This window comes from Photinus pyralis, unplaced genomic scaffold (genome assembly GCF_008802855.1).
Source record: "Photinus pyralis isolate 1611_PpyrPB1 unplaced genomic scaffold, Ppyr1.3 Ppyr1.4_LG1, whole genome shotgun sequence".
Taxonomy (NCBI): domain Eukaryota; kingdom Metazoa; phylum Arthropoda; class Insecta; order Coleoptera; family Lampyridae; genus Photinus; species Photinus pyralis.
In genome coordinates this window covers 48,685,369-48,709,617 of record NW_022170249.1, presented here as the reverse complement: position 1 = coordinate 48,709,617, position 24,249 = coordinate 48,685,369, and the positions used below count along the sequence as shown (strand labels likewise).

General features: G+C 34.8%; 3 protein-coding genes and 1 long non-coding RNA gene across 5 annotated transcripts; 2 read left to right on the top strand and 2 right to left on the bottom strand.

Annotated features, from left to right (window-relative positions):
- Positions 1 to 8,296, bottom strand: LOC116162168. The gene is made up of 4 exons (XM_031475718.1): positions 8,047 to 8,296; positions 5,485 to 5,661; positions 1,443 to 1,805; positions 1 to 286 (listed from the first exon to the last, which is right to left on the bottom strand). Exons 1-4 carry the CDS (start codon positions 8,267 to 8,269, stop codon positions 78 to 80), a joined length of 972 nt encoding a protein of 323 aa, XP_031331578.1. The 5' UTR covers positions 8,270 to 8,296; the 3' UTR covers positions 1 to 77.
- Positions 8,297 to 8,463: 167 nt separating this feature from the next.
- On the bottom strand, positions 8,464 to 23,594 carry LOC116176698. 2 transcript variants are annotated; one of them, XR_004146492.1, is made up of 4 exons: positions 23,193 to 23,594; positions 23,012 to 23,144; positions 9,103 to 9,263; positions 8,464 to 9,049 (listed from the first exon to the last, which is right to left on the bottom strand). It is a non-coding gene; the product is annotated as an uncharacterized LOC116176698 (long non-coding RNA). The 2 variants fall into 2 exon arrangements; XR_004146490.1 differs by lacking the exons at positions 8,464 to 9,049; positions 9,103 to 9,263 and adding an exon at positions 22,773 to 22,947 and having other exon boundaries at positions 23,193 to 23,582.
- LOC116176651 (allergen Tha p 1-like) lies at positions 16,718 to 17,369 on the top strand. The gene is made up of 2 exons (XM_031495372.1): positions 16,718 to 16,960; positions 17,127 to 17,369. The coding sequence occupies exons 1-2, from the start codon at positions 16,768 to 16,770 to the stop codon at positions 17,339 to 17,341; spliced, it is 408 nt and encodes a 135-aa protein (XP_031351232.1). The 5' UTR covers positions 16,718 to 16,767; the 3' UTR covers positions 17,342 to 17,369.
- Positions 23,595 to 23,661: 67 nt separating the features above from the next.
- Positions 23,662 to 24,249, top strand: LOC116176676 (putative odorant-binding protein A10). Its single transcript, XM_031495407.1, has 2 exons — positions 23,662 to 23,877; positions 23,923 to 24,249. The coding sequence occupies exons 1-2, from the start codon at positions 23,700 to 23,702 to the stop codon at positions 24,129 to 24,131; spliced, it is 387 nt and encodes a 128-aa protein (XP_031351267.1). The 5' UTR covers positions 23,662 to 23,699; the 3' UTR covers positions 24,132 to 24,249.

The following is a 24,249-nucleotide window of genomic DNA, read 5'->3' as shown; positions in this document are numbered from 1 at the left end:
TTGTCTTTGATCAAACAAGTTTATTTGCTAACTTAGTATTTAAAATCTGTATGAATATAACACGTATAATTCGAAATTTACTTTCTCTTTGCATCATCTCCTTCATCATCGTCCTTTTCGTATCCGTACTTGTCCCTAAATATACCCTTTGGATCGTATATTTCGAGAAGTTCGTTAAAGTCGTCCCTATAGAATTGCAATATGTGGGTTAGGACCTTTCCTGCTTGCCGTTTTTGTATATCACTGCATTTAATGCAGTCTGTCAACAAGGCGTCCGGTAAGTAATCTGAAAATTAAGAAAGTAATCAATATTGGATTTTTCCTAAGAGCTTAATTTAATTAGCGTACACTGTCAGTTTTCTATTTCCATTATTCACTTCATCGTTATTATCAATGCCTGTTCGTTAAAAAAGAAGTAAGTGATATAAAAAATCAAATCACCAAGAAATGTATGGTATAAATGCGACTACATTTTATACAAGGGAATTCATGTTTCAAAAATTTCAACCCCTGAAACGGAAGAATGGTGAACACCGACCGAATCATTTTAGACGTTTATTCGAAGAAAAACCGCATGTCGAACAGACCGTTTAAACAAAATTTGACATTTTCAGTTTTTCGGTGATATATCAAGTATTTTCAAAGATCTTTCAAACCTCAAATACATAGATTCATGCATCCTTCTGTGCCATAAGTTTGCACCCATTTTATACTGATTTGTACTGTAAGCAGCACATTTTGTACCACCACCTCAAAACCGCTAGGACCAAACATATTTTGGAGTGGAACTTAACGCCACAACCCAAATGTAGAGATCTCCACAACCTTGCGCCAAGATTTTGTACCGATTCATACAGTAAGCACCGAATTTAGTACTACTACTTGGAACAAAAGCATAAAAATTTGTATGGATCTGTGTACTTGGTGGCGTTAGATGTTAAAAGGTATATCAAATTACCGGATCTCGTAAAAAAAGTAAAAAAAAAGCTAAATTGCGAAAAGGAGCTAACTATACAATGAGGTAGTAAATATGAAAATTACGTACAATTTTTCCTATATTTTTCTTTTAATGTATGTTTAATACGTTCAGTAAATGATGACAGACTTTTTGTATAAAAGTACAAACTACACCGTAATCAATTAAGTAGTTGAAATCCAATTATAACAAGCGATTAAACAAGTTTGCACTTATATACGCTATAACGCCCTTCGGGGTATAATTAAATGTCGTACCATTCGAACATATTCAAACTTTTTGATTGCGAGGTATACCTACTTTGAGTTTATCCACATTACTTACATAATAACACATTGTACACTAATGGCACTTATCCCAAAAATTCGTTAATATTTACCTAAAAAATCGTCCATACTTTGCGCAAGTACGAAAATACAAATGCTATAAAATTAGTCGCAATAAGTGGTAATTAATTAATTCTCACCTTTCAATAATCGCCCTTCTTTTGTACACGCTCCCTTATTTTGTAAGCACTTAATGTAGCTCTTCATCAACCGTTCACTTGCAAGAACTCTGTCTACATCAAAATCATCGTAAGTAGTTGGATAACGTTCTTCATCCCCTCTTTTACTTCTCGCAAGAAATTCATTTGCCGCAGCAACCCTTAGACGGTCTGTTATAAGCACGAATGTAGCAAGAGCGCAGACGACAGGTAGATTCACTTTCATGATTACTATCGTAGGAATATTTTGCTGTATTGTGCCTGAACTAACAATGATGTTACTTAATAATTCTGAACACGTACCTTGGACTATGCGCGAAATCTTGTAAATTATTTCGTTAAAAACTCAAGGTGGGCAGCTTGAATTAATTCCAGTAGCACATCGCACTATTTCGCAAATGTTTTCCAGGTACTTGTGGACGTTAATGGAGCCCTGTTGTTGCAATCCTTGATAGTCTACTTATTTATCAATCTATTGCTCGTTATAGCTCAGTTATAAACGGTTGTAGTTATTATGAATAATGGTAAGTAATTACCTTTGCTGATCAAGTCCAGTCATAAGAGTTATAATGTTGCAAAGTAATTTCTTTCTTTTTTGAATTTTTAGGATCCCGTGGTAGGTGTGAAGATTCAAAACAGTACAGGCAGGAGCACACTTATCGCTGGCGAAAGTGTACATTTCGATATTGTAGTTTGCTTGGTACTCAGATTTGGATTCACAAATATTACAATGAACCAGATAAATGATACCAATTTCCCATAGTTATCCTTTATAATTAAATTTGTAACAGGACACAAACAAAATCAAGCACTTCTGCAAAGAGGAGCCTTACAGGTTAGAGGGGACGAGTCTATCCCCTAAAGTTGAGGGTAAAATCGCAACTTCTGCCGTTAGTTGTGGAAAGGGTTAGAAAACTCATGCTAAAAGGAACACCCAAATATCTTGAGATAAGTAGAGGTGAGTCGGGGTGAATATCGGGGTATAAGATACACTAGCAAAAATGAAGCAAAAGGGAAAAGTAGTAAAAGTAAACCGGATACTTGGTCATAGAACATAAACAATAATTTTTTTTACAGGAATTTGAGTAATTTATTTAGGAAAATACTTATTTAAATAATTGTTGTCACGATCGAGGGTGATTTAATAAATGATCTCCAAAATAGCCGTCGAAAATAAAAAAATTACCTTTTGAACTTTCTGCCAATCTGTAACAGATAACAACACAAACGAATAAGAGGGGCACTGAATAGCGCGGCACATAAAATATTGCGAAAGTAATGATATCGTCTGACACTTGGGCAATCGAATACTAAACCGTAATTAATACTCAATAAAAATCAATAATTCAATTTATGTTAACCGACTACTCGTACAATCAGGTATAAAAGCATAAACGTGACGTTAAATTCAAGTAAACTACTTTACGATGCACAAATAACTAAATTTCTATACAATTGCAATGCAATCTAACCAATTCAAAATGTAAATTAGGTAGTATGAACAAATTCTTCCGAGTAAATCAAGTAACGTAACTAGAAATTGTAGACTCGGACCAAGTCTCGGTAACTTCAAAAACTAATTTAATGATTAGACGAACGGCGACGATGAATAGCATTTTAATAGATATGGATACGAGGTATGTAAATTAAGTTAGTGAGAATGGTCCTGTAATATGTTTCTATGGCAATCCTGGACGTGCCAAACTTGGAGGTACGGTATGTAGTCAGGTCATAGGCGTACAATACAAGTTTGAACTCTGTAGGGTCATGTGATTGTCTATAATCTTGTTTTAGTCAGTTTTTGCAGTTCGTTTTAAAAATGGTTTTAAAAAATCTTCCAGAAGAGCAAAAGGTCATGACAAAAAAACTGTGTTGCTTCTTTGGCATCGATTGAAAATGACTTGCATTTCTTAGAACGTGTGACTGGTGACAAAAGTTTTGTGTTTGAAAATGATCCAGAAATCAAACACCAGAGCATGGAATGGCACACTTGGTCCAGATATCAAGATCAAATGGAATTTTTGCCTAATAAACAAATTTCTTAGCAAGTATTTGATTAAAAAGATGTTTGAATCTACCGAATCACAGCCATCGGTCCTAAAGCAAGTTAACTTAGATACCTTCCTTACTATAATATCACTTCTCTCTGCTCTTTGGGCCTCTATTTCCTATTGTGCCCTATGTGTAACCCACAAATGTGTGGGTTGACTAGGTAAAGGATCCTTAGCCGAACCAATGCCCACCCGGGTTTCATTACAAATGCCTGGCCTTTTTCGTTTTAGTGCAATGATTTAGTAAAAGAGAAAAATTGTAGATAAATAAAATCTAATGGTTAAGTTACACCGCTTGCTCACACCATAACCATCTTCTACATTCAGTCCCCCAGGGCTATGACAGCCCCTCCGTTGTTTAGTCGCCTTTTACGACACGCAGTGTTTCTGCGGTAGGGTTATTCTTCCCCGACCCTACACGGGTAAATATCATACCAAAATAAACTAGCACAGGTACTACCCGCGTTCTGCTCAAAAGCTTTTCAGCTCTTCCTTTTATGTCTAATATGGATACCAAATTTGGTTCCATCGCATTCGGTTCAGGCGTTTAACCGGAAATGAGAGTACAAACGGACCGACAGGCGGAGATAATCGAGACTTCGTTTAATTCGGATTCTTCGTGCTTCAAAACGTGTATTTCCGTCAAAAAAGTGGGAGGTCATTTTTTACCCAATGCAATACCTACCTCCCGGTATAAAATATGAACAAAATAAAATAAATTTACGGATTTACTTTTGTTTTAAGGACATTCCAAGAAATGATTATGGTATAATCGACTTTTGCAACAGATCGTTGTATTACCTAAAGGAATAGTATATTAAGATACAAGTGTATAATTAAGTCTTTAAAGCACGCGCAACGAGTTTAAGGGCACGACGCAAAGCGGAGTGCCTTTAACGTTGCAAGTGCTTTAAAGACCAATTATACACGTGTATCTTATAGTATTTTTTATTATACCTGCAGTATAATTTAAAAATAGGAATTACAATGAAATCATATTGACGTTGTACTCGAATTCATGTCTAATTAAGTGGGCTGGGTGTTCGTAATTTCACAATTGCCATGGAAATTTCACTTGACGTTTGCTTATAAAAATCATCGTCTTTGTGAATAAAACGAATTCCGTTGAAAAAGATAATACACCGTCCATTAAATCGCTTGTTGTAAAATCTAAACAAACGTTGGTAGGTGGAAAATCTCAATCCAGTAAAGCCTATTATAAAGAATATGAAAAGTTGTTTCCATGGATGAATAGAAAGTTACTTACGAATAAAGTCTTAAATGCATCGATAATGCTGGCATATATGAAGGAAATGTCAAAGGTATTTAAATCTGCTATCTTTTGGTGCATTCATTCAAAACTTCACTTATTGCTGCGACTAAAAAGTGGAACAGATTTGGAAGCATACCCTAAATTACGCGCGTTTGTAAAAGCTTCAACTAAAGGATAGGTACAAGCCAAAGAAATGTTCTGCATTTACAGAAAGCGACTTAGGAAGATTTTTTATTTCGCCCAGATGACAGTTTCAAAAGTCATACTTGAAGTATCGTTACTTAGCAACTTTAAAGCACGTGTGTTTTAAAGGCCTTTTTTCGCACGCATTTGAGTGTTTAAAACGGAGATTGTGATTCAGGTATAATAAAAAGGAATTAGTTCAATGTTCAGTCACATAAAATAAATAAGTTAGTTATTTGGCTTGAAACACTCGCTATTGGCACAAAGTTGCTTTGTTAAATGGTGACATTTAAAAACGGAAACTATAAAATGGTGGTGGCAAGTAAAGTGTTAGGTATATGATTCCAATCCATCCACAGTTAAAAAAATATTTTGCCCACAAGGCTCCTTTAGAATGAGTAGTTTTGGTAAGGATTGAAAGTTAAATCTAGGAAATAGAGAAAATGTAAAAAAAAAGATATAAAATGCACCTATTCTATTTCATACAATTGTTATGACACAGAAAACGAAAATTAGTTTTTCTTAGATTCCAGGTAAGCGACAGAATATTTCTTATCCGGGTCGTATTTGTCTTGAAGCATTTCCCAATACTGTGGCTCATTACCTTCTATGTGCTTCAGTAGTTTCTCGGTTATTTCTTTTTGTTTATCGCTACACTTGCTGCAATCTGTTTGAAGAGCATCGGGAATGTTTTCTGAAATAAAAATAGTTAGTAACAATTGCACCATAACGCATTGTGTGTGAATAGTCCACCAGGAAAATATCTACATCGATGAGTCGAGTTAAGCTTTATCTGGTATGTCAACGATTGTATTCAAGTAATGATTTTTCTTTGAAACCCTTTCTTTAATAGATAATGTTAATGAGACAAAGTTCTACTTGATAGTGATAAGGAATCTTACATAAGGGAGGATAACAGCCTGTTCGAAGGAGTGTACTTAGGGGTTGCTGGATGAGTTTTGCAAGAGCACATACGGAAGATTGTAACATAGGACCATTTTGATCATTTTTTGTCACTTTCTCACATTTTTCCACTAATCCCATCCAGTTTAGGTATAAGAACTATCTCGATATCAATCACCGCACTCTCATAAAATGACGTGAAAGCACTGGGAAAAGGAGTCATATTCGACAAAGAGTAGGTTATGGGTTTGTCTCAGAATTTCCAAAATCTAAATTTTTGTTTTTATATACCTTTTTATTCAACCGAATACGCCACAAAATCGCTTCACTTACAACAATGCACACTTAATAATTTAGTTCACTACAGTTAATTAAAAACGCGAAAATAATTCAGGTTAAACGGCAGGATATCCACACCGACTCGCGGCCACGACTCGACTGTTAACAAATAAATTTTAAATGATGCATTATCGCCTGTAACTGGTTTCTGTATTTAATATATTTGTCGATTTAAGCCGATTACTCACTTTTCTCGATAAAGCTAGATAGAATCATTGATTTAGAAAAAAATTTGCTGTGGCTAGCACAGATACCACCCGCACACCTGCGCATGCGCGATTCTACCCTTTTATGTCTAAGGATATGTGTACCAAAATTGGTTCCAATCCGTTTCCCAGTTTAGCCGGAAATGAGAGTATGATAGACTTACACATAAGCGATTCTCCCCAAACTCAACTCTTCAATTTATGATCTAAGAATATGTATATCAAATTTGGTTTAAATCGGTTCACCCGTTTAGCCAGAAATGAGCGTACAGACAGACAGGCCCATCGACATCATCGAGATTTGTTTGATTCGGATTCCTGGTGCTTAAACCGTGATTGTTATAGTAACACGAAAACACTAAGTATGTACTTCTACCATTGTTTAAATACTTTAACCGTTCTCGTGATAATTGGGCCATTGGTAAAAACGTCTCGTCTAAACCATTCATTTTTTGTTTATATCCTTAACTTAATTTTTGGAAGTAAACCCGATGGTAAATCATTACCTCCTTTGTGGAAAAGTAAAAAAATTGGCTAGTTTGTCATTTTGATCTTTTTTATCACTTCTTTTCCAGATCTTCCTAGCCTAGACGTTTTAGCATCCCTGCTACCATTGCAGCCTTTTCTTTTATCAGGTTTCCTATTGGTCCCTCTACCTCTTATATGTAGATGTTGTCTTCCTCCGTATCCGTTTCGTGTACTGTACTATTTCTTTCTTCAATTGGTTTCTTAATGTCTATAAAGTAGTTTATGATCTGCCTCACTTTCTTCTTATATTTTTTTCCCAAAATTCCTCCCATGAAGCATATACGAGTAACTTATAACGGATTCGAAAAAAACGGAACATTTTTTGCTGTGAGTATCTATAATGTGACGAAGAAAACGGTAGTACTAAAGCATTTTGGCTTTTGCGCTAAAAAACTAAAAAGGAAACGAGGTTGTGAGAACTAATGTGTTCTACCCGCAAGATCAATGCATGCCCACAGATTTGAATCCCTCGTATTAAGAAAAGAATAAGTCACAGATTACCCACTATAATATGATTTTGTTTACTAAATTACGAGCAGGTAAACTGCAACAGCACTCAGTGGTCTGTATTTTAAGTTGCCTACTCTGTATAATGTGGTCTTAGATCATACAATATACCTATATGATCTAAAGAATGTGGTTCTATTTACACTTCGCAATATCTTGTAAGTAAAAGCATTCAATGGTAAAAGCAAAGAGTACTACTCTTTGGTAAAAGCAAAGAGCAAGGAGGAGGCCTTTGGGGAAACTTCCCTACAGCAAATGACCCAGTCCTGATTGTATGTTACATATTTAAACGTCCCCAATAACAACCCACTTTAGATTAAGTACCTAATTTTCCTTTTCACGGCACAAAAAATTGGGGTCGTTGATTTTGAAGCTAAGGATAATGCATGAAAATTTACCAAAATGTGAGTTTTATAATTAGAATAAGTGTACCTTCTCCTAAAAATGTAATTTAAAAATAATATAACTTTGTACAGTAAGGGGAGAAAATAAAGATTATGATTATGATTATGATTATGATAATTGTGAAAAACACATGAAGCGAAAGGATTATTTTCCTTTTTTCACAAGAATTGCGATATTAAATGAATACTTACTTTTCATTTCTTCTCCTTCGGCAGTGCACGGCCCATTATCAGTTACACAGTTGACGTAGTTTTTGAGAAGTCTTGGACTATTAATTATTGTGTCTACCTCAAAATTGTCGTACTTGGTGCTATATTTAGTATCTTCTCCAAAACCATTTTTAATGCAGCTTAACGTCAATAGGAATATTGTTACAGTGAGTACACACATTTTTGCTTGCATACGATAGAACATTATAAAAATAGTCAACCGAAATGTGCACTTATATATGCACATAAATTGAAGATAGGCACGTTATGCTATTTTTCTTAATGAAAATTGAGCAAATTGCATTTCCTATCTTTTATAATAATTTTTAAATTTGATAGTATCACGAAGGGAATTAACCAAGAATGTGTGTATATTATAGAAGGAATGGTTGTTGTTCAATTTTTATACTAAGTGACATTGAAATTACCACACTAAGGAAGAGTTCGAATTTGATTTTCAATCGTGGCCGAAACGTTTGATTACAATTTCATTAAAATAATCAAAAGGTTAAACTGGCCAGTATCGATTTGGTTTTTAGGTAGTGTATACCAAGCAAATTCATGTCGAAATTCCTCCAAATTCATAATTTTACGCAAATAACCAATTGCTAAATTGTAAGCTTTTGTATTTTTAGGACTAAGGGTTACTGTTACATGCACATGGTGGTTTAATTTTCTGGAAGTGAGAAAGCAGTAAGTTCGCTTCTTTTACCTTCGGAACTAATTTAAATTCGAAGGTTTCTAGGTGATTTATCACTTCGTGAATATGTTTAGCTTCGACTTTAGAAGAAGGTAAATGAAATTCCTCTTTAGTGGTGTCAGTCAAGTGGATGAATCTATTAGTAACCAACATATTTTTAATGTTTTTTTTAAAGATGCGATACATCTACAAATTTAGACTGAAGTGATAAGAACCGCATTATTTTTCAGTTTTCGTTTTCCATCCCACTCTCGTTTTCTCCCACACGTCGGGTTCTTAATGTGTCTAAAATGCAACATGGTAGAGATATGAATAAGTACGAATTTAATTTTACTTACTTCACAAAGGAATGTGATACTGGTAGGTGTCTAGTTTTCCTTTCTAACTTTAGCAACCCATTGCTTTATTCTTTGAGGGTCCCTAGAAAATACTTTCATAAGGTATCCTTGCTCGCTTCTGTTAGAACGCCCAGTAACGCAGCATCCAACCATTATAGCCACTACAAAAAAGGTACTCATTTATGAACTGTTTTGTTGCACAAATTATGCGCAAGTGTAACGTTTAATTGCCTACAACAAATTGTGTAGTTTCAATCAGTTAATTACTTAATATTCAATGTTTAGCTGTAATTCGTAAATTAAAAAATGCGCTAAAGATATGGTGCTTATGAGATTTTAGTCTATCATAAGTCTAGCATAAAAGGTGTGCACTTTAACAGTCTGTAATAAAAATAATCGCTGCTATAAAAAAAATATATGTCCCCTGACCTGACCACAGATTTAAAGTAGGTATACGTAGATTCATAGTAAACTGTTCATAATTTTTGATACCATAAAAAAGATTCTTCAGAAAAATGTTGTTTTGAAGTAATATTCAATGCTCCAGACAACATTTTCAACCTGTATAGATCTTTGTAAATATCCATTTCATCAAAAAAGTTCAAATGATAGTTATTTACATAAAAGTCAGGAAAATGACACATTACTGGCAAGGAAACACTGAAGTGCGAGGCCCCTTTGGGGCCGAGTACTTTAATTTCCGAGTGACGGTGCGGTCAGTAAACTGACAAGCGGTAGGATAACGCAGTCTGCTCTGGCCTCTGTTATGGAAACTAAAATTTTCTGACAGAAAGTAGGCATGAAAATGAAGGTTTCAGGACGATTTTCCTTACGAATCTCGCTTCCTTTCTTTCTTTCTCCCTTTCTTTCTTTCTCTACCTTCTCCTTTCTCAAAATATAGAAACTTGCTTATCGAATTTGAACGCATTCTTTAAGATATATAAAAGTACCGCTTTATACAACATTCCAATCAAAATTGAAACAAAAGCGCGCTTTGTACATCTGTCTGTCCGTCCAACATAGGGCAGGTTTTCAAGAGCTATAGCTCATCTAGGTGTCTAGCGAAATCTTATAATATCAGGAAGTAACCCATCCCTTTTATAACGTGCTACTATCCATAGTGCACTATGAGAAGCATGGGAAGGGAGGATAGGTGGAAAGTTCCATTATTCTTTCAATTTTCATCGGGACATCCATAGTTGCGGCACGTAATTTCTAAAAAATGAATTGTACCTAACTATAATAACCAGATGATATCGTTAGCAACACGTCTAAATTTTGATGCCCAAAGAGAATTTTATAGAGGAGATGGCCAGATGTTACGTAGTAATTAAGATCCCTTTATTAGGAAAGTACCACGGAGAGTACTTAAATATTGTTTTTTTTAAACTCATCATGAACTTTTACCATAAATAATTTTTAAAATTTAGTTGACATTTTCTGCATTGCATTATATCGGCCAAATGTGATCTGGGGTAATTTTTTGTATATAAATATTGCTGGGATATCATGTATGACTTCAATTTGTGCAATTGTTTTTTGTTAATGAGAAAGATGCCATGGATGATTCGTTTTTGTTGTTATTCGGCCACGCAATATTTTACCCCAAGAAAACTCGCTCCCAGGTAAATTCGCTCCTGGAAGATCCGCCGCCAAAATATTCGCTCAGAAAAATTAACTCCTTGGAAATTTTGGCCATGTAGGATTCGCTCCTTCATCCGGAACTTGCTACAAGGAAAATTCACGTTCAAGAAAGTTCGACCCCAACGGAATAAAGGTCACTTTTTATGCTAGTTGCACTATTTTGTAATATATGTGCTTATAACTAGTGCTATATGCCTTTCAGTTGTAGGAAGATTCGCTGAAAAGTAAAGATAAAAGTTCTTTGCTAATGTTTACCAGTGATATAATTTTTAATTACCATTTGCGGATAAGATTTCATCGCAAAATTCCCCTCCTGGAAATAGTATGCGAATCTTCATATCTTGTTAATTGATACAATGTAGGTGTTCATTATACCTAAATACCACAAGTTTGTGAACTGGTTATAAATGTTTGCGGATATAAATCTCAAAATATTTAAATAAGTAGTACCTACGATATCAAAACCATTGTCAAGGAAGTGTATCAATTGTAAAAATTCACTCTTAAGTTTTATTTTAGTTATCTAAAAATTATTCGCATTTCCAGAACACAGGATTTTGTATTAACTGACAATGTGCGACAGAAATTGGCAACAACTACGCCAAGCATAATTAATGTGTCACTAATCTTAAACGGATACCTGTATTTTTATTGCTAACGATGTTAAAAACTTCAACCTTAATTTTAAATCATTATCATGATCAAGGGGCTCCAGTATAATCTAGAAATTTTGTTTATGTTCAGATTTCATCAACTGAGTACTTACATTCCTTATTAACATTAACAATTAATTGATATCCCAAAAGGGTACAAGATAGGTACAATAATATCACAAAAACTGCATTTTCTTACTTTACAGTGTCCTTAGAGGCTTAGATTGTGTGTAATAAGCAAAGAGTATATAACGACGTTATATACTCTTTGGAGTATATAACGACGTTATATACTCTTTGGTAATAGTTATTTGTACTACTTTTGAAAGGGACACTTTTTTCAGGAATTTGCAGTTTGATTAATGAGTGCGAAGACCAAGTTAATCAAGCATAGTTATATGAAAAGTGATACTTTCAACACGTGTTGTACACGAAATTTTTTTGCATAGTGATCCTTAATAATTCCCATAATTGAATACTATCACTGACATTCGCGATTTTTGCTATTGTTCATATAGACAGAACTAAACGCCATGGAAAATTGGAAACGCATAGTAAAATAGTAGTTGATAACTATATGCAAAACAATTTATTATGATTGATAAACTTAAAGATTAAAATTAGATTTTTTTTCAAGTCATGGAAATCAACCACTCTCCCTTGCAAATCACTTCACTCAAGGTTCAATAAAGAGAACAAATTTTCTAACACCTGGCATGGGAATGGATTCATTAGGAATACTTGGAAACATTTCAGTTTCTTCTTAAATAATCAACTAAATTTCGAATTCTAAAGTGAATAACATTTACCTTCTCTAATAACCTCGGTAATTATGTACCTGTAGAAATTTGTAACATCGGCAGGAAATTACAATAACCCATTATTTCTATCAAATACATGAAAAGTGCACAAACAATTATACTGCACAACAAACACACTTACGTATATCATTTCAAAGTGCAATTAACAAATTTCTAATGCCAAGGTCGCGTTAAGAAAATGCTTTTGCAATGCCCGTTTTGTGGATCATCTGGAAGCTATATACGAGTGCGTTGGATAGCAAGTGGTTTATTATCCCCAAACCAAATTTTCGTTTCTTTGAAGAAACAGTCAAAAGTATTGCCTCTACGGCCGCCAACCTTACCTACATGGATTTGCTCTGGAATTGGAATTGTGCTTCATGACGTAGATACCAAGAAAATAACCCTCTGGGTTCAAGGACCACAGGAGCTGCCTTATTGAAATGTGTTGGTTACCAATTAGGTACCATTTCATCGTTCGAATGAATTTATTCACTTTTGTTCAGTTAGTTCATTTAAATGAGAACGGAGGTTATGCAAATTGCAAACAACAAATTTGGATGTAGTTCCAGTGACAATGCAATAAAAGGTCAATAAGATTTCAACCTTGTCCCAATTGCATTCAGATATAGCTAGACCAATTGTGTATATATATATATAGTAAGTTGCAATAGCTAAAAGTAAACATTGGTTGGCCTAACGTATTACGTATATACCGAGCGTAAGTCAATTCTGCGAAATTGGAAAGATATTACGGATGTCCTCACAGAATGATGTATTTTTCCAGGTATTGGTATCTGTCGTGACGTATATGTTTATACGCCGTGTCGCTCCAATTAATTAAAATTTGACCATTTATCCAAACAAGCATTAAATCGGAATTAATTTGCCTTGACTAAACCGCGTCCAGAAAATAAATTGCGGTAAATTGAAGGAGGCTTTTATAATTAATAGATATACTTTTTTTAACGCTTTGTTACACCTACTCGCACCACCGTGAAGGTAAAAATTATATTCTTATTCGTCTTGAAACAAGTTTTGTAACTGAATTTCCTTCAGTTGCTTACAACTTTCTTCACCTCACAATTAATAAAGATGTGATTTTTTCCATGAAACCAAAGTCCGTTACACAACGGTTAGTAGGCCTAGGTTCTTGAAGGGTAAGCCTGATTTATATTGATCTGTGGTTTTCCATAAGGTAGTTAAATTTAAACCGCTTATTTTTACTGCTGGTAATACGCACTACCTACCTTTTCGTAACATGTTTGCCATTTGCATGACTGTTTAAATAAAAAAATTTAATTCATCTTGCGTTTCATTGCTCCTCACGGTTGTAGAAAAATTGTTGCACTAATGCACATAATTATATATTTACATATTTTAAGAAAATGAAATTCTGAATAAAAAACCTAACCACCAGTAAATTGAAATTAACAATCAATTGAAGTCTTTAAGATTATTACAACCAACATATTTTCATCTAGTTGGTATCGGCCACCTGCCTTTTCTGCATGGCGACAATTTTAATAGCATATGCTAAAGCGGGGGCTGCTTGAACATCTCTTTGAAACACGAATAGCCGTTTTCTAGTTTGACTAGTTTTGGTATATGCACTGTACCGACCTAATTAATAGACAGCCATGTCAGGTTATTTCAAATTTAAAAATCACATGCCTTTTATGAAAAAAAATTTTTTTACCTGTTTAAGTAGCCCCGTAGGTATATGGGGTTTCCTTGGTAACATTTTGCCTTTCGAAGTGCAGCAATGTGTTGTGCTTATTGTTGCACGCAGTGCACGTGCCACGACGGCACATCTTACTGGTATGTCCTTTCTTTAAACAATTAAGCATAATCTAGCCTGGCGAGCTTTCTCAATACATTTCTCAAACGACAATTGATAATTCTCAACCGAACATTACTGACCAAACGAACATTGTAAGCATTCACCAGTTTTCAATGTATTGACCTTTCGTACAGATATCACACCTATACGGGTATACTTAGGGAGAGAAATTAAATTCCTAAATCCCTATCTACTAATTTCAACTATTGCTGTCCCCGCATTTTTTTCAAACCTCCTACTGTTTTTGATTCGATTATCTTCATTTTTGGTATATATTTTGTTTGTTTAGTATTAAGGTTAAGTTGGTAGAAATAGTGTGGTAGCTCTGAATAAAAAACAGGACTTTGATTTTTTACTTATGAAATTTATTGCAAATTTTACAACTGTGAACCAAATTTTATTCTTGCCCAATAAAATAAACTAGGCGCATGTAAGTTTATGACCTAACAAATGCAAGAGTATTAACAGACGGCCAGTTGCACAAAAAAAATCTAGGATTATTGTTTAATCCCGTATTAAGACATTTGATTGGCTTTATACTGCCGTATGCAGTCAATCATATGTCAAAATTCTTGTTTAAACTCAGATTTGGCAAATAATGTAGGATTTTGATTATAATTCGCTTCCCTGCAACCGGCCGTTAATGTTCTACAAAATCCGATATACGGGGCCACTCTTCATGGAAAAATTAAAAAATGATACACACTTTGAATAAAAGGGAGAATTGATGCAGGGTTGCCACACTAATTCCTATTAACTTAACCTTACTATTGTTACCTGAATCTCAGAATTGTTTTTCATGATCTATCGAAAGAAAATATTATCATGATGGTTTTACTTCTGGTTTTACCGCATGGGGATAGAAACTTTTTTATTGTAAATAGAGTATACTGTATTTTATTGAATTTTCGAAATCCAAATGAAGATCTGCGTCGTGTGATACCTACCATCAAAGGTTTTCAAGTTATTCAAGATTTTTCAAAAATTTTCACGTTTTTCTTTAGAGCCCCCTACCTATGACCCCGGTCACAGTTTTAGAAAATCTAAAATAAAACGGAAAGAATAACAGATAGGTATAGGCACAGACAACATGTTGTCTGTGGTATAGGGAATGTAATAATTGATAGATGTAGATTTCTTTTCGACATATGAAAGTGCAAAAAAATAAAGCACGTTTCATTTGACAAAATAAACTTTATAAGAATTGAAATTATTAAAATTGACAATTAGTTTTTGAACACCCTTTAGAAAGGCGATCAAAATTTAAATTATTCTCATGTAGCATCGTTAGTATTGTTGATTTGGAAGACTTTTTGAAGAAATTTGACAAAAATAGAATTGTCAAAGGTGTAGAATTTCAAGAAGTGATTCGTTAACCTTTAAAGTTAGGGTTGTACCCTCTGAACTCATTTGGTTACCTACAACTAAAATCGACTTTCTACTACTTTTTGGAATAAAATTGTATGCGATGAATTCTGGAGGACCCCAGCCTCGAGTCAATTCTAAACATAACTACCATAGCTTGAGCGCTTTCTCTAAATAAATCCTTTTGAAAAAGGAGTCAGCAGCTGAGACTGAGATTGTTCTGCATTCTACAGACTGTTACTAACTTCTCGTTCTTTACGTTTCTTTACGTGGAAAGATCAGGGAAAATTTCTATCTATAATCTAATGGCACAATGCTCCGTGAAAGGAGCGGATGTGAACACGTAACCAGCTAATACTACAGGATCTACTAACCCTAGCACCGAGTGGGAACAATACCTACTGTTTTTCTGGAAAAATATGTAGCTCTACTATGGCATTCAATAACTACTCAAATAATTTCTTTTAAGGTTCTTGTCTATTAGTAACTATATTGATTTGATCTGATTGGTCCACTATAGTAATGAAGTCTTGAACAGTAGGTATGCAACTATAAGGGAAGGCAACAAGGGAAAAATGTATCCCCTCAATTATTTATGACTACAGATATTATTGTTTCCCTTTTATATCGTAGATTTGTATCAAAATTTTACATGTTCAAACTATACTCGTATTTATTTGATTTGACATGGATATCACGAACCCTTGCCATTTTTCCGAAAGAATTAGAATTCAACTCAGTACTACCCATGTTCCAGGTTGACTAGTCGTTTTAGCAGAACTGTCGAGCTGCATTTCAAGATTACGAATAAATCAAGGTGCTTCTTGTAAATCCAAAATTTGCTTGTTCAAGCCAATTTTTTCCATTTACTTCAAAATTTGTTTCCTCCTGCTTAAACTGCAGATAATTTTTCTCGGCTGTTGCATGGGCAAAATTAGGAAATCGAAGTTGTATACTAATTAGAAATTGCCACCTAATGATGGTTAAAATGTTTATGTAAATGCCACAACATCGTAATGTAAAGAATATTACTTCTTTGAAGTGTTATAATTTATTATTCATTAAAATAACTACGTTTACTGCGAATGTCAAGTGCAGCGAATATTTGATACGAAATTAATACACGCGTAATTTAATTGACGTTAATTCCATCTAATCAATTTATTAGTTTTTGGGATATACGCCATGTGAGATATGCGTAAGAAACTGGAAATTTAAAGAATGACGTAAGGTGTTACCTTAACGACAAGTATTTGTTTTGCCCCCCTCTGATTGTATACACAATTATTTTCCTATAAATGACCGCAGAAGTCAGACAGCTATCAAATCGCAATTAGTCGTTGTAGTGAAGAAGTGAAAAATGAAGACCTTACTTGTTGTACTCTTTTTTGCCATCATTGCCGCAGCATGGGCGCGTCCCAAGGAACTTTACACTGACGAATTCGACAACATTGACGAAGACGCAATTCTCGCAAGCAAACGTCTCGTTGACAACTACATCCATTGCGCCAAAACTGGTAAAAAATGCTCCCCAGACGGACAAAAATTCAGAGGTAAGTTTTTTTTGTAATTCGAGTCTTCTATAATATTTTGTAATCGATGAGTAAAAGTACATCACATTTAATTTGATTATGTTGTTCAACAACATTGTAAATAAAGTGAAAGTGTCTACAAACCGTATACCTAACGTGTGTGTTTAATTGTTCTTTATCTTTTCAGACTTGATCCCCCAGGCTTTAAAGACACGATGTGAAAAATGTACCGAAACCCAAAAGACGAAAATCAAGAAAATTCTTAAATGGATCGTCGAGAATAGGCCCAACGACTTCTTAGAAATTGAAGCTCTATTCGATAAAACGCACGAGTACAGAACTTTATACGCAGACGAACTGAAGAAGGAGAACATTATCCTACCTGCACTGAAGAAGGCTTAATTAATTTAATAAATTTTAACAAATGTAATATATTTATTAATAAAGTTTTTGTTTAAAACTGCTTGTATTTTCTTTCATCGAGGTTGATTGGGCTTGGTGATCGCAATCCTAGCCTCTTCTCAGTGTTTTGAAACATCGAGTTTGATTCAAAGATCCAATCAATAATATTATGTTTAGAATTCCATTTTTGAATAATTGCAAGATGTAGTTGTTACCTAATTGCCTATAGAGACAAAAGCAAACCATTTCATTGCAATTAAGTTGACAATTATTAGGAAAGTAAAAGCAACAAGTTGTTTTATGGTATTGTCAATTAACAATGTTTATCACGTTCTATGTTGCATTAAATATTTACGCGCAAATTGCATTAGCAATAATTGTAACCGCATAGTTAAAACAAATTCTGTCTGGGTAATTTTTATTTATGACGGTATGTTACGTGAAGTAATTTCTTTATGTAACAATTGATTCTGGTCGTAAGGGAACCCCAAGCATAGGTATACAATTTTAATTTTTTCGCACTTCCCGCGACATATAGTAATTCTTATGTTTGGTTAATTTCTTAACTAAATAGAAAACGTTTCCTATAATTTGTAGCCCTAATTTATTCATGCACGACTTTGTCCAAGCGAATGCCCACTACGTACAGTCACGGACAACATTAATACCCCTCACATCAACACAGTTAACCAACGTACCGGTTACCCCAAACATGCGTTTTGCTTTTTCTTCTATTCATATTAGTTTGAGTTACCCACGAGCATGGTCTCAGACAAAAGCATTTCAGAATAAATTGTCAGAGGATCATTATTTTAGCTTTGTTAGTGACCATACCTAATTTTAACGCATCTTCGAAGACAAATTATTAGTTTGCTTGTGTCAGTCTTTGTCTTCCATGATAATTCAAACTACTTTTGAATATCTTGCGATCCAGTTATTGGCAATTGCGTTCGCATTTTGTAAAGCTTAACTACTACTATCAAATACTGTCAAAAGCGGGTGGTCCGGGAAATTAAGGGAGAATTTCTTTAATTGCTAACAGTTTCCTCGTCTCCTAACGACTGCGGCTTTTCATTACACGACAATTTGTGAACTTCCAGTGAGCGGACAATTTGCGTAGGGACGATTCGCACCCTAATAATTCCGGTAGGAATCATTTCTGCACAGTTCGTTCCCAGGTTTCTGTTCGTTCTGCGGATCCTTTTCCGATACTCTACTGTCAAGGTATTAAGGTGGTTAAGCAAGGGGATGGAAAACAATTTTGTTCGTCGAGACCTTTTGTAGTATAAAAACTTTACCCTACCAATTCCCCACGTAACCACATTTCAATGAAGTATTATTCCATATTTAAACAATTCTCATGGTACGCTTATACCTAGCTTATGTAATCAAGCATTTATTAGTTCATTATTGCTTTCACTGGATCATTGAGGAATAACCAAAAGAAACAAAAGGTACGTATGGTTTAGTTAGTTAGTTAGTTACGTACATTGCACAATAAACCCATGCGCTATATTCTTATGAGGGGTTTATTCAATTATTAGATCATTAACAAATAGCCAATAGATTCAAACGTTTATTGTGCGATACCACACCTTTGTTTCTATTGGCTATTTCATAATGACCTAATGATTGTTTAAGTGTACAAACCCATACCATAAGTCAATTCATCATTAAAAACTCATGAAGTTGTTTCTTGGCAATCAAGCTGATCGTTTCCACGTTTTCTGGATGAAATTAGCGCATAAATAGCAAATTTTGGCACTTCTTGGTCAGCATGGACGCTACCAGTAAAACCACACCGAATTCTCTCTTTAGCCACCGAACTAATCCGTTCAGATTTCTTCACTAACCGCAGTGCACTTAATAATTTTCACACTTCTCGTTTAGGTACTAAATGAACGAAAGCGTTGCATTTTAATAATCAAAAATAAAAAAATATTTCGGGAAATCCGCCAAAAACTCGAAAAACAGTTTTTAGACACGGTTTTAGACATGACTTGTTCGACCCGTGCTAATAAAGATTTTTCGAAATCTGCCTTCTCTTTTCTCTTTAATTTTACGTCCAATTCTTTCAACGTTCCCAAGTTCCCAGCAGCTCACTCTTTTCAACCTTATCTCTACTCTAAATTAGCAGCTAGCATGATGCATGAATGTGTCAGCTCCTGGTAGCCCACAAACTTTTTTGCCTCCGTTCTTATATTTACTTTCCACCAATATAAAATCTATCTGTTTACTAAATAGGGTTCTGGTGCTTTCCCCGTGTAGCGCCTTCTTTTATGGTTCTCAAACTATGCATTCGTAACAATTAAATTATTTTCTTTGCATCAGCTTGTCTACTCCACATCCACTCCATCTCACTTCACTGACACTAATAAAGTCCAAATTACTTTTTTTAGGTTTTCTAGTTTTTCGCTTTAAAAAGGCTTCTAACATTCCACGTTCCGAATCTAATCCTACTCCTATCATTTTTCTTGGATGCACACTTCGTATATTTTTCCTTCCCGAAATCCGATTGAGGAGATACTTTACTTCCGGGATTAACTTTAAAATGCGATATATGTAATGAATTTCTCCATTTTTTGGTTCGTTGAGATTCTTTGAAATATTTTCTTTTTTTTCTTCATTTCTCATTTCTGCCACCGTCAACTTGGGTTATCAATAGATCTTTACTGCATTGGTTTCTCGTTGCCTTCTGCATCCTATGCCGTTAACTTTAGGTGTTCATCCGATTTCGCTCTACAAAAGAGTGCCCTTCTCCCAACCGCTCTTCTGTCATGAAGCAGTTGTCACTTGATGGGAGTTGATTCCTTATTACGGGAGGCGTTCGGTTTCGGTTACCTTTTACGACATCTAGGGAATACCACAGGCCAATTCTTTACCCGGACCTGTAATGGTCATGTTATGTCACTTTTTTTCATACAGAATGAGGTTTTATTACCATTCATGTTTATGCATAGACTAATTTTAGTCTAGGATGGGTTATGCAAGCAGGTACGATAAGTTGCCTATCGATTTGCAATATTTTAAACTTTTATCTTTGGTACTACCAAAAAATTGGAGATGTGAAAATTCGTCCCCAAGCAGGTTTGGATTTACCACTAGGCCCACAAGGCCCGGGCCTAGGTGCGAATCGTTCCAAGAGGCGCACGGCCGGCCGCCAAACCAGTTTAATGTTTTTCAAATTAAAAATGCACACTTTTTATAATTTCAGCTTAACAAAGGAAGAATTACTCTAGATGCTTGCGCGTCTATAGCAATATTCTTTGTTTTTTATTATTAAAACATAAGTCTAAAGGACTCAACTTTACGAAATGTCTGCGTTTTTATCATAAAACAAGCTATTTCTATCTTCTGTCTATCTTCTTTTTCACAAATCTCAGACCACTACGAGTTTTTGTCGCACAAGTACATAAAAATAGAAAGCGAACAAAAAACAGTTTTTCCGGTATAAAAAAGTGTAGTCATAAAAGTTGTTCATCTACAAAAGATCACTTTCGACCCTCGGGATTTCGTCCGCGGAAAAATGCAGCTGTTTTAATTATTTTTCCCCAATTTCTACTCACTTTACCTGCATTAAAAATCCGGTTTGAACCCGGAATTAATTTTGGCAAAAAATATTACCTACATAGCCTGGTCTATTATTAAAAGGACTCACCCTCTTAGATATTTGGCTTATTTGACTTTAAGTGTTCTATGTCTTAAGTTTTCCTCATGTTTTTCTACAGGAATAATTGACATAGAAGTAAACAGTGGAACATCTACTGATGATGTATATGTACCAAGCAAGCTTGTGGTATTACAATATTTTGAGCTTTATTACAGACTCCTAGAGAAGAAATCAAATTTAAGAGAAGATAGTTTGTTGGAGGAGGAAGCACAAATTGAGGTAAGACCAAAAATACCTATATATTATACATAGCTTCTTTTTTATAACTGCTTTAAGTACCTGTATTAATATATTACTTTAATAATAATGCTTAGCTTATTAACATATAGCTTACCTATGCTCTATTTTTAGTATATGTCTAACTTTATTTTAGCATCATGCTAAACTTTTCCTTCCATTTTGTCTTGAAAAGTCACTCTTCCTTCTTTATTGAAATATTCTTTGTAAGTATTGCTTGTTTGCTTTACTACAGATGTATTTCCTTGAGCTGCTCGTTGTAAGGGTATTAAACATGGTCCATTTTCACCCCATAAAACACCACTTGTTTCGATATCTTCCTTGTCGATATCTGACAAGCGAGTGAGAGAGGGTCTTTTCAAATAGTTATAAAAGACAGTGTAACGAGAGCATTCATTTCCGTTCAATTTTTTGCGATTCTTCCCGTTGAATTATGCGGAAGGCAAATTTCTAAGTTGAAAAATAGTTAAGGATTCAAGCACTTTTCACCAAACAAATACTCATGTTCAGTTCATGTCTTTATCTTGCCGATTGTAATAGCAGCGAGCTTTCGTAATTTTATTTACTCCCATGTTTTCCAATGAATTATTTGTTCTAAAGTGTTTTTCGACTCGTTGCTTGGCTTTGGCTTTGAATTACACGCTGGAAATCCGTCGTGTTAAGTTACTTCTGTAAATCTGCAAATCAAGCAACAGCAACGAGTCGGTGGGATTTTCGAACCCATCGTTGAAAGTCCGAATTTCTATATTTTAAGTACCTAACTACACATTTAAATAAGTCAGTGTATATGTTACCGGCAAACTGCGAAATCCGGCCTTTTGCAAAATGCCTAGGCATTTCGCGAGATAACGAATGCAACAAGCAAAGTGAGAAATGGAGCTCGAGTTCGCACTTTGCCTGGCTCTCTTTAGGGATTTCGCGAAAGGCCAAAACATGCAGGCAAAGTGCGAAGAATTCGTCATTTCCCACAGCTTGCGCGTACAGCGTTGCCATTGGATGGTAAACGACGGGACGATTGCGATTTTATTTAAGTGTTTGCTAAATATTGCGGTCACGTTTAGACTGCATTTCTTCTATTGGTTTTTTGTTGAGTCACGCTTTGCATTTACTGTGGAAAATATATCACATGGGGGAAGGTACTAACGCGACAGTTTTACGTTTGGCACTGTTGTACGTGCAATCTGTGGAAAATAGCCGAGCATTCTCACTTTGCCTGAATATTTAGGCATTTCGCGAAAATTGCTAAAGAGAGGCAGGCGAAGTGCGAACTCGAGTTCCATTTCTCACTTTACCTGCTGCATTGGTCATTTCGCAAAATGCCTAGGGATTTTGCAAAATGCCGGATTTCGCAGTTTGCCGGTAACATATACATATTAATCTGGCTGTCTCTCAGTTATCTTTGAGAATTGAGCAAATGTTTTAAAGGTGGTTATAAAATGAACAAATGTATAACATATTAACGTCTGTACAAACACCCTGTACAAAATTTTATATTTGTGAGAATAAGAGAAGAAAGGGCAAATATATCAATCCATTTTTATTAGGTAATTTATTACATCTCATTTGCCAAATTCGCGGTTTTTAAACTTATTTGTGAGCTAACTAAAGCAGCTCAATTATTCAGAATGGTAGGTAGGTACCGTTAAACAGCTCAAAAAAGTTTGACATAATAAAGAATTGCATAATTTTTGAGCTTGTCCTAGAAAATTCAGCCAACTGCATGGACTGATAGGTACTGTAAAAGTTAAAAACAATATACTTACACGTCTCTATACCGCATCAGACGTACAAAGGTTCGGATATTTTCACATAAGTTTTTATCATAGAATATCTAGAAATAATTTATATATGGTAGGTAACATTACATTTCGACCGATATGGTAACCATTCTGTAAGCTAAAACAAAGCATTTTTAGTATATTTTGATGACGTTTAATGTCTTACGACGGCGAATATTTCTCCAAAACCTTTTAAGACATATCGGGAAAAGAAAGAATTGAAAATAAAAGCGGTTATTAATGAATATTATCACTGACGCGTATAGTCTAGAAAATGACTGTGACAGGATTAGTTTCTTACAAGACATTTAATCGTAGGTGTCCTTCATCACCTTATGCGTCATTTTATATATAATTAATATTAAAATAGCATGGCAAGGAACTTGATTTACGTAGATAGACCATTAAATTTGTTTACAGTGTTCTTCATAATTATACTCCAAATAAATTACCTAATATAATGACTGCCGATCTCTTTTTTGGAACACAAAAAAAGTTGTTAACAACTAATTATTTATGTAAGAGGAGGGCATTACACAGCACGATTATTTTTTATTGGAACTAATCGTCTTTTAATCCACTTCCACTTTCATCGCCAATTTTGGGCGTTTAAAATTTGCTATAAAAATCAGGCAATTCTCAATTGAGTCACACCAGTTCGCTTATATCAAACATGAAACTTATAATCAGCTTAGGTTTGTTTGCGCTTTTTGCATGCGTTTGGGCCGCATACGAAGAGTTCGATGGCATAGACATCGAAGAAATTTTGAACAGTCCCCGATTGGTTGATAATTATATAAAATGTGCGAAGACCGGTCAAAAGTGCTCAACGGATGCGCAAAAGATGAAAGGTAAGAGAAAACAATTGGGTAAGTCAATAACGAAATCGCTTGCAGCAATCGTACCTGGCGCGTTAAAATCGAAATGTCCGGAATGCTCCGAGGAACAGAAGGCGAAAATTCAAAGGGTGTTCGAATGGGTCATCCAGAATAGACCTCAGGATTTTCTCGAAATTGAGAAGATTCACGACCCGGAACATCACTACCGAGCGGACTATGCCGATGAATTGGCCGCCCGTAATATTGTACTACCGGCACCTATCTAAAAAATTGTATTACATGTTTCTTACGATAACGTAGATACTAAACTGCTTTATAAAAAAGACAATTTAGTTTTCTTGGTATTGAAATTAAGCCTCATTTTGCCATTTGTAAGAAAAATTG